This window comes from Typopeltis vanoorti, chromosome 13, assembly GCF_054136105.1.
Source record: "Typopeltis vanoorti isolate ZY-2024b chromosome 13, IOZ_Tvanoo_1.0, whole genome shotgun sequence".
Taxonomy (NCBI): domain Eukaryota; kingdom Metazoa; phylum Arthropoda; class Arachnida; order Uropygi; family Thelyphonidae; genus Typopeltis; species Typopeltis vanoorti.
Window position 1 is genome coordinate 103,720,051 of NC_143561.1, and position 16,236 is coordinate 103,736,286.

Consider the following 16,236-nt stretch of genomic DNA (forward strand, 5'->3'; position numbering starts at 1 on the left):
TATAACTGTGTATTTTTGACTACACTTTTCTTTCATAGTAAAGATATTTTGAACTATTTTTAAGGCTATGTGCACCTCTGAGTAATTAAAGAAAATTACAGTGAAATTACATAAATCCTTTCATGATTTAAATCAACTTAAGGCAAAATTACCATCTCTGACTGAAATACTAGTATTCACGTTATTATTATCTTGACCTCCATGGAATCGCAAGAATCATCGGCACAAAACTTATGAAACAGAGAAATTTTAAAATTGATAACATTTGTGTTCTTGACTGGAGAGAAGGTGTGTGGGGTGGGGGGTAACGGTATAGGCATATGCTCCCAAAGCGAAATACATAGTTAATTCTCTTGTGAACAGTTTGAAAATAAACTGTAATCAGAAATATATGAGATTGGAATTGTTGGCTAAGTAATTGGAACACTTGGCCTAATTGGCTGCAAAAAGTTAACATACATATTCTCCAACCATATAGTTAATGAATTCACACATAAGAATTAACTCTGTGTTTCACTTTTAGGCATATGCATGCTCCTGAAACTTTTTTTTTTCAGTCAAGAAGAAGAATATCAAATATTAGTTGTAAAATTTCTTCATAAAATACTAGTATTGGGAAATGAAGTGAAGACTAGTATTTCAGATGCAAATGGTAATTTTGCCTTAAATTGATGCTATATCATGAAAGGATTTATGTATTTCTGCTATAATTTTCTTTCGATAGAGTGCCAGGAGGCTATTTTTCCAGCGGCGTAAATTAAGTTAAGGGGATGATAAATCCCTCATTATTTTAAAGTCTGATACGAAACTCGGAGATCGAAATCTAAGAGTCCAGGTGATGACTTATGCTTGGACTCTCTGATAGTTCTTCGGCATGAAATTCTTAGATTTTGATACATTTCGATCTCCGAGTTTTGTATCCGGCTTTAAAATAATGAGGGATTTATTATCCCTTTAATTTAATAATTTTCTTTAATATAATTACTCGGACCCTGTAAAATGATAATAGCCTTTAAAATCTCTTTACTAAATGGAGTCATTTCCAAAATACAGATATCCTATAGTTAAAATTGGCACATCTTCTGAATTAGTTCAGGAAAAACAAATAAATAAATAAAATAATAATCATATCACATCTGGATGAGTGTCTTAAGTGCACAGAAAAATAGTGAAATATTACAAAAATAAACATTCTTAAATTTGATGCCCAGTTTTGTAGAAAAAAAAAATCTTAGTAAGAAAAAAAATAAAAGATCAACATTTTAAGAAATAAACAGAAATTGGGGAACTTGCCATTCAGTGAAATACAAAATATTAATTTTGCTTTATATGAAAAAAAAAATTATAAAAATCTATCTAAATTGAGTGGATATTAAATCCAACATCATTTCAAAGCAGAATAAGAAACTATAAAAATTTCGTGCAAAAATTGACCAGAGAGCTAGCGAGAATACACCACAGCCATACTACGAATTGCCCTAGCTGAACCATATAGGTGACGACGATCGCTGTGAGTGTCCATATATACGCCTCCTATTGGTTCATTATAAGGTTTCACTAGCCTGACAGCTGTTTCACACTCATTGGTTTTCGTCAGAGACTAGGCAGAAACCTAGAGAGCAAAAACTCTCTGTACAAGGAACTCGAAGCGTTGGAGAGGTGTATTTTGCATAAGCAAACTTTCAGTCGGTGTGTCAAGTATTTACTAAAATAAAGCACCTTTATTTTAGAAACTTTTCTATTTTACTTTATTTTAGAAACTTTTATTTAGTGTTTATATTTTATATAATTTATAATTTTATATATAATTTTATATTTATTTATATTATTTATTTTAGAAACTTTTATTTATTTATTTTTATATTTATTTATATTATTTATTTTAGAAACATTTATTTATATTTATATTTTATATAATTTATAATATTATAAAATTATATTTTAATTTTATATTTATTTATATTATTTATTTTAGAAACTTTTATAATTTCTGTATTCAGCTTTGAAATGATGTTAGATTTAATATCTACTCAATTTAGATAATTTTGCATTGCCGAAGTGAAGCCTTTTGGCTCTTTATTTTAGTAAATATTTTACGCACCGATTGAGAGTTCACTTACAGAAAATACACCTCTCCAATGCTTCGAGTTCCTTAGTACAGAGAGTTTTTGCTCTCTAGGTTTCTGCCTAGTCTCTGATGAAAACCAATGAGTTTGAAACAGCTGTCAGGCTAATGAAACCTTATAATGAACCAATAGGAGGCGAATATATGGACACTCACTGCGATTGTAGTACGGCTGCAGTGTATTCCTGTTAGCTCTCTGGTCAATTTTTGCCCGAAAAGTTTATAGTTTCTGTATTTGGCTTTGAAATGATGTTGTATTTAATATCCACTCAATTTAGATAATTTTGCATCACCAAAGGGAGGCCTTTTGGCTCTTTATTTTAGTATATAAAAATCTAAATAAAATCTAATTAAATGAATAATACATATACAGAAAGAAACTGAATTTTCTAAACTAATTATTGTTTTGCATTTATCTGCAAAAATTCTTCACGAGAATATTATTATTTCAATTTTCTCTGGAAAGAATTTTCTGTGAACCAGTAAGAAGCAATGTGTTCCCTTCACTTCTTTAATGAAATACAGTAGTACCTCATACTTTGAACGCTTCTAACTTCGAACGTTCCAGAGTTCAAACTCTTAAGAATGCAAGAAATTTGATTCACAGTTCAAACAGCCTTTCTAAGTTCGAACTATAGTCCAGGAACTCAGAGTCATATAACATTAGACAGTTTTGGCACACCATTGGGCATGCTTCTCCCCCACTAATTTCCTTCACTCACTTCCCTGTACCTGCACAGTGTGTGTTTGTCTCCGTCCACTGTGCGTTGTCCCTTACTTTACACAGCCTAGTCATTGCGTGATACGTTTGTGTAGAGAATTTTTAACTATTTTTGGCATTTTTTTTTATTTCCCATGGCATCCAAGAATGTAGAAAGAACAAAACCTAAAAGAAAAGTTGTAGTATCGACAATTAAGATGAAAAAAGAAATTATCATGAAACACGAAAGAGGTACACATTTGTCGGATCTGGTGACGATGTTTAAAATTTCAAAGTCAACAAAAAGTAGCATTCTTGGAAGTTTATTTTTCACTTGGTTAGACTATAATAAATTTAGTTTAATCCTTTATCCAAGTGTAAGCAAACAAAATTTGCGCCTGAAAATATCTTCAGGACTGGGGTAAGGTAGTGCAACACCAGGCAACTCCGAACAAAGTGGACCTAGCTCTCATCACTCCTTGTCTCAGCATCTCCCATAATGCAAAGCACATCTCCTTGTGGACATGTATACTGCTATCCATTAAGGGAAGGGCCACTACCCAGACCGGTTTCAACCTTTATTGAGGTCTCGTCAGTGGGAGGCAGATCCAAACGTGGAGATACTAAGGCAGGAGCAATAGGAGAGGTCATATTTACCTATAGGAGTTGCCAACAGGTGTACCACCTTTTTATTGAATTACTCTGGATTTAGAAAAAGATGTTGGGGTTCAGTGTTGCACTACCTTACCCCAGTCCTGAAGATATTTCAGGCGCAAACTTTGTTCGCTTTCCCTTGGATAAAGGATTAAACTAAATTTATTATAGTCTAACCAAGTGAAAAATAAACTTACAACATCTTTCTCTAAATCCAGAGTAATTCAATAAAAAGGTGGTACACCTGAACTTCAAGTGAAAGTTGAATGTTATATTTTGAAACTACTGGTATTTTGAATTGAGTTCAGTGCTTAAGTATGCTAATAAGAATATTTAAATGTGTATCAACGAACTACATGTGTCTATAATGTTAGATGAAACATGTTTTTTTATATAAAGATCTCCCACATGAAAGGTCACAAGACCTATAATACAATAGTGCCATGTGTTGCCAAGTGATTAAGGAAAAAAGTAATATTAATGTTTCTTAAGGAAATATATTGAAGTTGGGGATTGTACTCATTAGGAAAAGCAGCATGTGGAAGACTGTTCCAAAAAACAGAGGTAGATGAAATGAAGGAAGATGTTGTGAAGTTAGTTGGTGTGTTTGGCATTGAACAGTGTATGGATGTTGACTAGTTGCTGCCTCTGATTCTTGCATGATTAGAAGAAAGTGAAAGAATAGTGGGTGGCTAGTTCAGTAGAGCAATGTTTATGAAAGTAACTAAGTTAACAAGGTCAGAACTTCAAGTAAAAGTTGAATGTTATATTTTGAAATGATATGTAGAAAAGGATGGTCCACTTAATATGGACCCCTCAGTAACTTTTCCATAAGTGTTCTGTTTCCAGATTATGCCTTTTCCATCTCCTACTTGGCATATATACATATTTGAGTCATCTTATTAGCATAGCTTAAGAAGACTCAAATATGTATATATGCCAAGTAGGAGATGGAAAAGGCATAATATGGAAAAGTTACTGAGGGGTCGCATATTAAGTGGACCATCCTTTTCTACATATCATCAAAACTTCTTAGGGCAATTTTAAGTGCACCATCCCAAATGTGAGAACAGTATTCCAAGGCTGGTCAGATCAAAGCTCTAAATTGTTAGGAGCTAATCAGGAGAGAAATAATATTTGAACCAAATGGACAAGTTTTTTAGAGACTGAGGAGGCTATTGATGTAATTAATGTTTGCGTTAGAATAAGCTGGATGTAACAATTAGCCCAAAAGAGAAAATTGATTTTGAAAGGATATTGGAACATTATCAGTAGTAAGTGGAAGTGAAATAGGATCTTTCGTGGGTGTTATAAGACATACCTGAGTTTTTATTAATATTGAAATTCACTAAGTTGTCTTCACCTCATTCGAGAATATTGAGAAGATCAGCATTTAAGTCATTGGTTATGGACAATTTTGAGACTCTAATCATTTGAGTATTACAGAGTTTTCAGGAATGAAGAAAAGGAATGGAGAGTACTGTCATCAATAAAGCTGTATATAGGATTTGAAGGTCAAGAGAGGTTGTAAAAGGAGGAAGAGGGTGGATGAGAACACAGAATCCTAGAGTACTCCAGCATTGATAAAGAAATCTGATGAGATGAAACCATCCATAATGACATGCAATAAATAGCGAGAAAGAGAGAGAGGATGCTAGCAATTCAATCAGAAAAGGCAGGAGGGAGATCATAAGATGGTAGCTTGTTCAGGTGCCCTTAACATCCAGACATGATCAAATGCCTTTGTATATTAAGAGCAACCACATGGATTTCTCCAAATATTTCTATTGCCTCTGTCCAATGGTGAGTAAGGTTAGCAAGGTCTGTAGAATGAAAATGATGGAATCCATCAATTAATTAGGGATCACTAATTAATTGATGGGTCTACAGGTAATGAGGAAGCTGATTTATGATGATCTTCACTTCTGGGAGTACTGAGGTGGGAGCAGTGGGACAGTAATTTGATGGTTGACTTTTATCTCCCTATTTTAGATGAAGGCTGGATAAAGGTTTGTTTCCATGCTGTTGGGTAGATGGCAGTTTACATAGGCAGTACAGGATGGGTGGGTGGTTAATTCTGTAGCATAAGTTTTGAGAACAGCTGCAGGATGTTTAGATATTATAAACATCAAGTTCCTTATTTCTAGTTGCACTGTTTGAAGCACATATTGTGCATATTTTGTTTTATTAAATTATTACTGTTGATGATGCTTGTCATTTCTAAAGTCTAAATGACCTTGTTATTTGCTATTAATAAAGAGAAACCTTCTTACTTGGTAATCAGGGAACAATTTTTTTTTTTTTTTTACCCTCAGCAACCCTCTTACTAAGTAATCAGGAGATGAATCTGTTTCCACACCACTGAATGCACACATTGAGTTTATAGTCCATTCAGATCATAATTATGATTTCTGTATCATATCTAGATCTATGAAATCAGCTGCATGGATGTTATGACTGTTTGAAGTTATCTGTATTTTAAAAACTAGCTAAAAAGTCCTTTAAAAGAGAGGGTGAGGTAATTTTTGAAATTCAGTAGAACCTTTGATTTATTTAATTTCTGTTTGCACTGTTAATCTTCTTGTCTTATCAGATAATATTTCAGTAGCACTTATCACAGTGTTTCTGTCTGTTAAATGTGTTTCAGCTTAACATGAACTATTTTAACTGCATAAAATTGGAGTAATTAGAAGGGCTAAAGATACAAATTGCCACAATGTGAAATAACATTGTGTTATGGAGATTGAAATGCAGCTTTAAGAATGATGGGATTTTTGAAAATTTTACTTAAGAATCCATTTTGCTTAATTTTCAGTACTTCTTGTTCAGTATTTATTTTTTGTTAAGAATGTATAACTGAACTAAATTTTATGTAAAAGTACAACTCTTTGTTGAGTGTTAATGGAAAGAAATATTCTATAAAAGCTTTTCTATTCATTTCTATCAAAGGTGTTTGATATGAATGCATATATTATATATATAAAAACATACTTTTAAAGATATTTTCATATAAAAAGATACTAGGATATATAGATACGAACAAATACATCAATCCTAGTATCTTTTATGTTTATTAGGTTATTATCTAGAAGGAACATGCAAAAATTGTCATTCATCATGCAGATCTTGTGTAGGACCTGAAGACTTTCATTGTTCTTCATGTATAGATCCCAGGTGAGCACTTAATGTAGTTTATTTTTTATAAATATTTATTTTTATAATACCATGCATGAATAATTTATCAGTATCATCAAATTCCTGATATGTAACTTCAAGGACTGTACTGGATATTGTACAGTACTATGTGGAAAATATACACATCATAACTAATTTCTTATCAACAGCTTTTCTTCATAACTGTCAGGACTCTAGTGCTGTCAGATCTTATGATAGTTTTCTGAAGCACTTCTAACTGCATTAATCCAGATAGATATTGGTCTTTCTCTGAGTTTTTTCCCTGCCATCCTGGCATCAAACACGATTGCTAACCTTCTCCTATTCTGCTTAAAAATGACCATACTACCTGAGATTAGCTCTGCTCGCACATTCTAGAATGCTAAAAATGATGTTCCTTTATAATCATCAGTTGTGGAATCATATCAAAAATGCTTTTTTCTTCAGAACTCTCATATCTATTGTCTGTAGTGTTTGATCAATGTTTTATTTGTAACCAAGTTCTCAGATTCGTATGTTAAAATTGGTTTGAACACTGTCTTGTATATAACTAGTTTAGTGTTATCATTAATTTCTTTCTTATTCCATGTATTCAGTTACTCCCCACCAGACCTACTTTGCTTATTCTGTTTTGTTTCCATATTAATGTGTTATCTTCACTAAAAGTTGTGCCTGAATAGCAGAAATGTTTACTTGTTCTCAAGGTTTTCTTTAGTATGCAGTTGATATTCCTGTCTGGTTATGAATTTTTAAAAATATTTTTATGTCAAATTTGTTACAGATGTATTTAATTTAATAAACAAATCCTGGCTTATACTAGATTATTTAAGAGTATAACATCATTTGTATGAAGTTAAATGCTCCTCAAATTTTGGTGTCAGGTATAATGCCATTTTAATTCATAATATGATCCATATAGTGAGGATAGCATGCACCCTTGTCTTACACCTGGTTGTTTAATGGTTTGATTTTTATTATTATTATCATTAGCGATCTTCAGAGAGTCAAGGACTCAAGGGAGACCATATATCATCCACACCATATGTCATACTTTCTTTTAAACTCATTCATATTGGATGCACTCACTACTTCAACAGGTAAATTGTTTCACTCACTTATGCACTGATCTGTGAAAGAAAAATCTAGCTCTCATCCCTTTCTTAACTGAATTCATAATTAGTGTTCTCTATATTCCCTTATAACAACATCCTATCAGATATACTAGCTGCCTGTTAATTTCATATTTCATATCTGACACGATATTTCCATTGCTTCTAAAGCCCAAACAGTAACACTTAAGTCATCCAGCACTTTCCACTGCCTAACATTTAATGCACACATTCCCATTCTTACCTGTCACATTTCAGCCAAGTAGCCACTTTTCAAATGCATTGAACTTCCTGCTTTCTTATTACTCAATTCGCTTTGTTTTATGTCTGAGATTTTTTTTATAGGATTAAGTTAATAGGGACAAGAATTTTATGGTCTGCTGAGATTAAAGAGAACTGATTACCAGATGTCTCTGTGCTCTGGGGAAGTCAGTCTAAAGTCATTTCACACTTTCACTGTATTTTGTCTCTGCTTGGCCAATACTGCATCTGTTCAGCCATAAACCTTTAAATACAAGTGCAAAATGTTTTATAAGAACTTCAGCTGTGAATCTCGATAAATTTATTCATTTGGATATTAGTCATGCACATTATGGTCTGTCTTTTATGACTGTGATTTATATCGCAGCCCTAGGCAATGACTTATATTATTGGTCATGCCTAAACAAGCTTCTTGGGTTTTTTTTATTTTGACTCATGCTGTTGAAAACAATTGAATTATTCAACTTATTTCAGATATTTTTCTTACCTGATTTTTTATCAGATAATTTAAATCCTTTATAGTAAAATGTCATGAATTTTTTTGAAATGTAATGACATAAGTAATTTGTAAAAAAAATATTTTGTTTATAAATCATGTTTATAAGCATCCTTTGATACTGCATAGAAAAGAGTTAGATCAGTTGGATTCAAATTTTTCATCGTTCTTCATTACACATGGATATTTTGTGAGATGCAAAACAAAATATTTGTTAATTAATGTTTAATTACTTAAATGATTTTATTTAACGATACGTTTCATAGATTTGAATATGGCGGCAATGCGACGTAAGATAATGGTGTCCAAAAATACAATGGCATTGTTCAAAAACTATAATGTGAGAGAGTTTGTCCAATGTGATGTGTGTGGGATGTATGCATTCCCGAATGAGGCTGGAGTTTGGATTGAAAGTGATAGTGGTGGGAGAATGTGCAGAAAGTGTAAGCAAAGTGAGGAGTCGAAGTGTGTGTCAGGTTGTGAGACAGTTATGGTTGAAGAAAGCCAGAATGTGAGTGAAAATAGTGGCTTGATAGGGAGTTGCGATGTACAAGATGGCAATGAGAGCGGTGATCTAAGAAAGAGTGAAAGCAACTATACAGAGAGAGAAAATGGTTTGAATAATATAAAAAATGAGGAATTATTTGTAGGAAGTGAGATCGTTAGGTTGCGCGCAGTGATACAAAATGTGCAGTGGCAATTAGAGCACCTGCAAAACTCTTTCCAGAGTGATTCGGCTAACGTAAATAAACAGCATAAGAGTGGGAGAGTTTCTGAAATGAAGGAAAGAGTGTTGTATGGTAACTTGTTATTAAGAGGAGTGATAGATGGGAGTGTAACTAAATCGTACTTACCGGATGTGAAATTTAAGGATGTAAGTGAGAGTATTAGAGTGCAAAAACAGAGGGTGAAAGATTTAATAATTGTGGCGGATACGAATGAATTGAAAGGTGATAAATTTTTTATGAGAGAGAACTTGAAAGTATTGTTAAAGGTAGCGAAAGAGAAGAGTGATAGAGTTAGAATGGTGAGTCTGTTGCCACGGTATGACAGAGAGGAGTTTAGAAGTAGGGCCATAATCACAAATGACATTATGCTCAGGTTATGCAGACAGTGTGGTGTGGAATTCGTGGACGTGTGGAATGAGTTTGATGGGTGAAAGGACTTATACAAGATGGATGGCCTGCATTTTAATGGACTTGGTGTGCGGAGACTGGAAAAAGTGTTGCTGAATGAAGTGAAAATGGATGTGCAGAACCAGGGAAACTAGAACTACCAATGAGGGGTGGGGGGTGAATATGCAGACATCAGTGAGACAGTTGAGTGTAAGAATGTATATAATGTACCCGAGCCAGCACTAAGGACAAAAAATGGGAATGGGACATTTAGAATAACGCATCAAGATAGGGGTGGGACAAAGGGATCACTGCATTTCATGTATACTAATGCCAGGAGTATTAGGAACAAGAAGGAAGAATTTTTGGCCTTGATTGGCTCTTCCTGGCCACAGGTTATTGGCATTAGTGAAACATGGCTGACGGAAGATGATATAGTTAGTGGGATAGAATGTGTAGGTTATAGTGTGTTTAGGAGGGACAGACAGAATAAAATGGGGGGAGGGGTGTTATTGAGGTTAGCTGATGAACTGCAACCAAGGAGAATTGAAGTTGTATCGCAGGATAGTGAAAGGAGCTCATTTGAGGCTCTTTGGTGTGAGATTGAGACTGGCAGAATAAAACATACAGTTGGGTGCTGCTACAGACCAGGTGATGGAATAGATGGTGGAGATAGTATGCATAAACAAATTGATGAAATGAGTGGAAGTAGGGTAATTATTATGGGGGATTTCAACTATGGTAATATTGATTGGAAGGAGGAGAGGACACATGTGAGGAAGGAAATGGATTTTATTCAATTATTAAGGGATAACTATCTGAGACAGCATGTAATTGAAAATACTAGGGGTGTGAGAGTGCTTGACCTGGTAATAGCATCTCAGAATTTGACTGTAATGAATATGACCATGTTGCCACCTATTGGTGAGAGTGATCATAAGGAGGTGGCTAAAGGTGTGGAATTTTCGATTAAGACAGGGTATATGTGGAATTACCGTGCTGGCAAGTATGACAAGCTTAGGAGATTGCTTGGATCAGTGCCATGGCATGTACAACTGCAAGGGCTGAACGTCGATAGAGCATGGGAAGTGGTCAAGGAGCATTTACAGGAGGTTATGGCTGATTGTATACTTAGGGTCCGAATAGTAAAACAAGTAGGGGTTAAATGGATGAATAACACCATTAAGCTTGAGCTGCAAAAAAAGAAACAACTGTGGAGGGAATTTAAAGACAGGGGTGACCTGCAGGCACAAGAACGGTATAAAGTGCAGGCCAGAAGGGTAACGAGTGTGGTAAAAAAACCAAAAGCGGATTATGAAAGGAAACTAGCTATGCAAGCAAAAGATAATCCCAAACAGTTCTTTTAATATGCTTCAAGCAAAAAAAAAAAAAAACTGTACACTGCAAAATGATTTTAAGGAATGACGATGGTAAGGAGGTCACTGAATCGGTCGATATAGTGGAGTTACTGAGCGTGCACTTTGTAAAAGTATATCATCCAGGTGGTGACATTGAAAAAATGAAGGAACCATTAGTTTATATGGGAATTGTGATGAATGAAGTGGAGGTGAATAATCTATTACAGAACCTTAATGTGAATAAATCTGTGGGATTAGATGGTATACCAGCACGGGTCTTGCGTGAAGCGGCTAAGGAATTATCACTGCCCTTGACCATGTTGTTTAATCTGAGTCTCGGGTCTGGTTTAGTCCTGAAGGAGTGGAAAGAGAAGAAAATAGTTTCACTGCATAAAGGAGGATTGAAGACTACGGTTGCAAATTACCGACCGATCAGCATATCAGGAGTCGTTGTCAAGGTCTTGGAGAAAGTAGTCAAGGGAAAAATACAGGAATAGATTGATGAAAATGAGATACTGTATGAAACTGTATGAAAATGAGATACATACAGGGGACAGCATGGCTTTGTGAAGGGTAGATCATGCCTCAGTAACTTGCTCGAGTTTGATAATAAGGTGACGGCTGAACTGGATAAGGGAAATGGGTTTACAGTGATACTGCTGCACCTGGCAAAGGCATTTGACAGAATACCACATGGAATTATAATCTGTAAACTACAACATATGGGAATGGATATAGGGTTGGTGAGACGGATAGGTGGGTGGTTGATGGAGAGATATCAAAGAGTAGTTTATTCAGGAGTAGAGTCCAAAAGACGTCCTGTGACTAGTGGTGTGCCGCAGGGTTCTGTTCTTGGACCACTGCTGTTTAATCTGTTCATTTACGATATAGGGAAGGATCTAAGTGGAACAGTTCATTTGTTCGCTGATGATGCAAAGTTGGGTAGGGCAATAATGAATGTAGAAGATGTCAAAGTCTTGCAGGATGACTTAGATAGATTGGAGTTCTGGGCTAAGGAGAATGGATGGCAATTTAATGTGACAAAATGTAAGGTTATGCATTTTGGGGTGAAAAGAATAGAAGCAGTATACCACATTGGTGGAACTGTACTCAAAGAGATTGATGAGGCCAAGGACTTGGGAGTATTGGTGGATAGGGAGATGAAGTTTAGGGGGCACATTGCAAAAGTAGCTAAATCAGCTTATCAACTCACTTGGTTGTCGAAAAATACCTTGACAAGCAGAGACAAGCAAGTTATTGTATCTCTGTATCGAGCCTTGATAAGACCTCATCTCGACTACTGTGCCCAGATTTGGTCACCTTGGTTCCTTCTTGATGGGGAGGAGGTGGAGAGGATCCAGAGTCGAGTGACTAAGATGATAGCAGGTCTATGGAATGAACCATATGAGAACAGGTTGAAGATTTGTGGGTTGTAGAAACTAGTTGATAGGCAGGAAAGGGGAGATATGATTGAGACATTCAAATTGCTAAAGGGATTCTGTAGGATTAATTCAGAGGATATTTTTGAGATCAGGACTGGTGGTGGGAGGACTAGGGGCCATGCATGGAAGCTGGGCAAGAGCGTGGTTGACAAAGGGTGTTAGAGCTAGGTTTTTTACTTGGAGAGTGGTGAATGAGTGGAATAAGCTGCCAGAGTCTGTTGTGGGTGTTATGACGGTGAGCAAGTTCAAGGCAAGGTATGATAGATACTGTGAGAATGTCGTATAGTTGTGTGGACATAATGTTTAGGGCCTCCCTCGATGAGTCTAAGGACTCCCTGGAGTCACCCGAAATAATAATAATAATAATTTCTTATTGTAGTTATGTGTGCTTCAAATTATTTTTAAGTATTTCCCAAAAGCTACTTTTTATTTGTTTAAAGATATCAGAATTTATTTGTGTTCTAGGTATTTTCATCAAGGTAAATGTGTTGATGAATGTCCTTCTGGATATTATACTGAAAACTTCAGGTGTATGCCTTGCCATGAGACCTGTGAAAAATGTAAAAATAACTTGTTAAACCAGTGCCGAAAGTGTAAAAAAGGATTAGTTCTTCATGGGGGCAATTGTCAAGCAACTTGTCCTGTTCGGTGAGTTAAATATATTAATTTTTTAAAATAATGTTTTGTTCCATTTCTCCCTGCACATGCGTGAATGTACACACATGCACATACACAATGTGTGGATGGCTTGATTTGTATAGGTATTTCATTGAGCTGACTACATTGTAAATAGTAGCGTGAATATTACTTGCAGTTTTTGTGGTGGTAATTTGCTAAATTTCACAGTGGTTTGCAATGAATTCTTTGTTTTAATTCATTCATGTTTCTTCGATTATCTCCTTCAGCTCATTGCTTTTGGTCTACACCCTAATGAAAAATCATTTCCCTGCACAAACTTATCTCTCATAAATCGCGAGTTTCGTTAACTTTACCTGGTGCTTTAAATCAACTTACAAAGCAGTAGGCACAAACGCCGCAATACTTATGTTCACCTGACAGTTGTGTAACATAAAGCGGCACCTATTGTCACAAAAACATTATTTTTTTTTTATCTCTTCAATTCGAAATTCAGTTTTTTCTTTAAAATAGACTCAATAGCTGGATTGCTACATAGATAGATAGATATTTTATAGTCAATTTAATAGGTAAAATTGGCTAAAATCTAGCAAAATTCCTAAATTATTTATAAAATACTGCAAAACAAGATAATTAATTGAAGCTAATGCATTTGTATAAACACTATTAATGGGCAATATTGATATGTAGCAAACATATGAAAGAAATGAGTTTTTAATGGTAGTTATAACATAATAAAGACGTATAAATAAGTATTTAGTATTGCAAATATTTCAACCAGAAATTAACTGGCCATCATCAGTGCATCAGCATAATCACAAGGGGAAGCCAGAATAAAGAATGTTAATCCAATTACAGAGCTGAGTCATTTGTTGGAGTGCCACCTTATGTGTGGCAACAACATTGAATAATTAATTGAATGACATAAAACATTTTTTTTTTAAAAAAAATGGCCAGCTATAGTGTGTTTTCTCCCTTTTTTTTTAAATATAATTCTGTGTCATTCAATTAATTTTCTGTATTTCATATTACTTAATCTGAAGTTTCACTTGTCTAAAACCCACCAGTGATTTGCCAAAAAAGGGAAAAAAAAAAAAAAAAAGATACTGGCTCTAAAGAATATTTTTCAGGAGAAGCTTCTTAATATAAATTGAGATCGCAAGACCTCTAAAATATTAATAAACATCAATTTTTAGTACTAGGCCTAACTGGAGGTTCTAAATCTTCTATCATTTAATGAATGTGTTATAAAATAAGATTTCTTATCTTCAAATCTTTTTCATATTCAATGTGAAAGCAAGCTTTTGTTCAGCCTATCCCCCAAAAAGGAGATAAAAGTTGACCATTAAACAATTGCTGTATTGCTCTGACCTCGGTACTCTCAAAAATAATGGAAAAATTAACAGCTGACTGTTTCTCTACTTGGATACTTTGCGAACACTAGTATGAATTCTGCCATTCATGTTCCACAGAAAATCTTCTAGCCAATCTTACTCCACCTCTGGATGCCAGCCATGGAGTCAGGCATTGTGGTCTTCTTTCCATGCTACCATCTTATTGTAATTCATCCTTCTCTATGTAAATGGATTTGCCATCTTTCTCCCTGGTTACTCATTGCAGATAGGTTTTTTTTCTTTCATTAGATTTTTCAGTCAGTGGTGCTGGCATAGCCCAAGATTCTGTGGTTTCACTTACACTCTTCTTTCTATATATGATGCTATCTCTCTCTCTCTCTCTCTCTCTCTCTCTCACTCTGACATGCAATCCTATTTATAGCTTTGCTGATGACAATACTCCCACTCCCCTCATTTTCATTTTTCAAAACCTTGTAGTACTCAGATAGTTGATGTTTCACTAGTTAGAGGTATTTTCTCTAACTACTGCCATTAACACTGATCTCATCATTTCCAAATGGAGTGAAGATAACCAGGTAAATGTTAGTGCCACCAAAACACAGCTGTTTCATCTCCAGAAAGAAAACCCATGCATTACTATCTCTCACTTTTGACAGTATTCTGCTTGGCAACAGGATCAGTTTTCTCTTCTTGGGTTAAATTTCACATCTAATCTATCCCAACATAAGAATATCAGGTCCAGCTTTGCTGAACCTGATATTCTGCAGCCTCCAAAAACAGCTTGCTCATTTCCTCTTACATGTAGTACTGCTGTGTCATAGATCTGGGGAGCTCTCGTGTATGTTGGGACTGATTATATACGTATATATACACTCGCATACATTCAGTATATAAACACTGAACCTGCTGGAATAAAGAAGGTATCTAGTTCTGTGCTTATAGCCCATTGTCTTAAATTATGTGTATTCATGTATTTTTGAGGCAAAAAAAAAGTGATTTATTGGTGTGTGTGTGTGTGTGAGGGGGGGGGGGATCCACTCATTTCACCAAAAAAAGATCAACTTTGCCCTACCTGAAAATGTTATAATAAATTTAATCCTGTTAAAATAAAATTCAGATAAGATTGCTTTCTCAAACAAGTGATGCATGGCAAAACATTCTTTCAGCCACAATTTCACAAAATTAGTACCTTTACATAATATACAAATTATTTAAAAGCATGTGCTCTAGATAGTGAATGAATAATAAAATAAAAAAAGTAAATATATTAAAATATAATTTTCAAGTGCAGCATTACATGTTGCCATTTACTCTGCTGATTTGTGTTTAGAGAGAGTTCAAGTATGATGGTATGCAGGAGAACTGTTGAGGCTCCATGTGGACAGGAGCTGAATCCCCTATGTGTGGCCAGTATATCTGCAAGTCTTTGATCTCCAGTTGCACACTGCTAGTCTTTATTTAACTTTCCTCTCACATGCAGTGAAGGACAATTTTGAGATATGGTTTTGTTACGGATCCCAAAAAACCTCCCACAAAAAACAAAATAAAAATACAACCAAATAATCAAAAAAAAAAAAAAACCAAAAACACAGGCATTAATATTCCTCATTAAAAAACAAGTTTCCATATCCACTTTATGACCATTTCAGCCCCAACAGCAGTATAAAATAATGTGCAGCACCGCCTTCAAAAAAAAAAAAAAAAAAAAAAAAAAATTATTATTCCTAACCTCATTTGCCAACCTCGAACTACTGTTTACTTCAACTTCCCAAACCTACACTTTACACAGTTTGTTTCACCAGGCACTTGTG

General features: G+C 34.8%; 1 protein-coding gene across 2 annotated transcripts in view; it reads left to right on the forward strand.

Moving 5' to 3' along the window:
* Fur2 (furin-like protease 2) overlaps positions 1–16,236 on the forward strand; it is a 471,861-nt gene that overhangs the window by 411,827 nt on the left and 43,798 nt on the right. For both annotated transcript variants that reach the window (XM_090402961.1, XM_090402962.1), the window contains 2 exons: positions 6,557–6,653; positions 12,900–13,082. In XM_090402961.1, the coding sequence (XP_090259087.1) occupies positions 6,557–6,653; positions 12,900–13,082 (280 nt within the window). The remainder of the gene's footprint in view (positions 1–6,556; positions 6,654–12,899; positions 13,083–16,236) is intronic.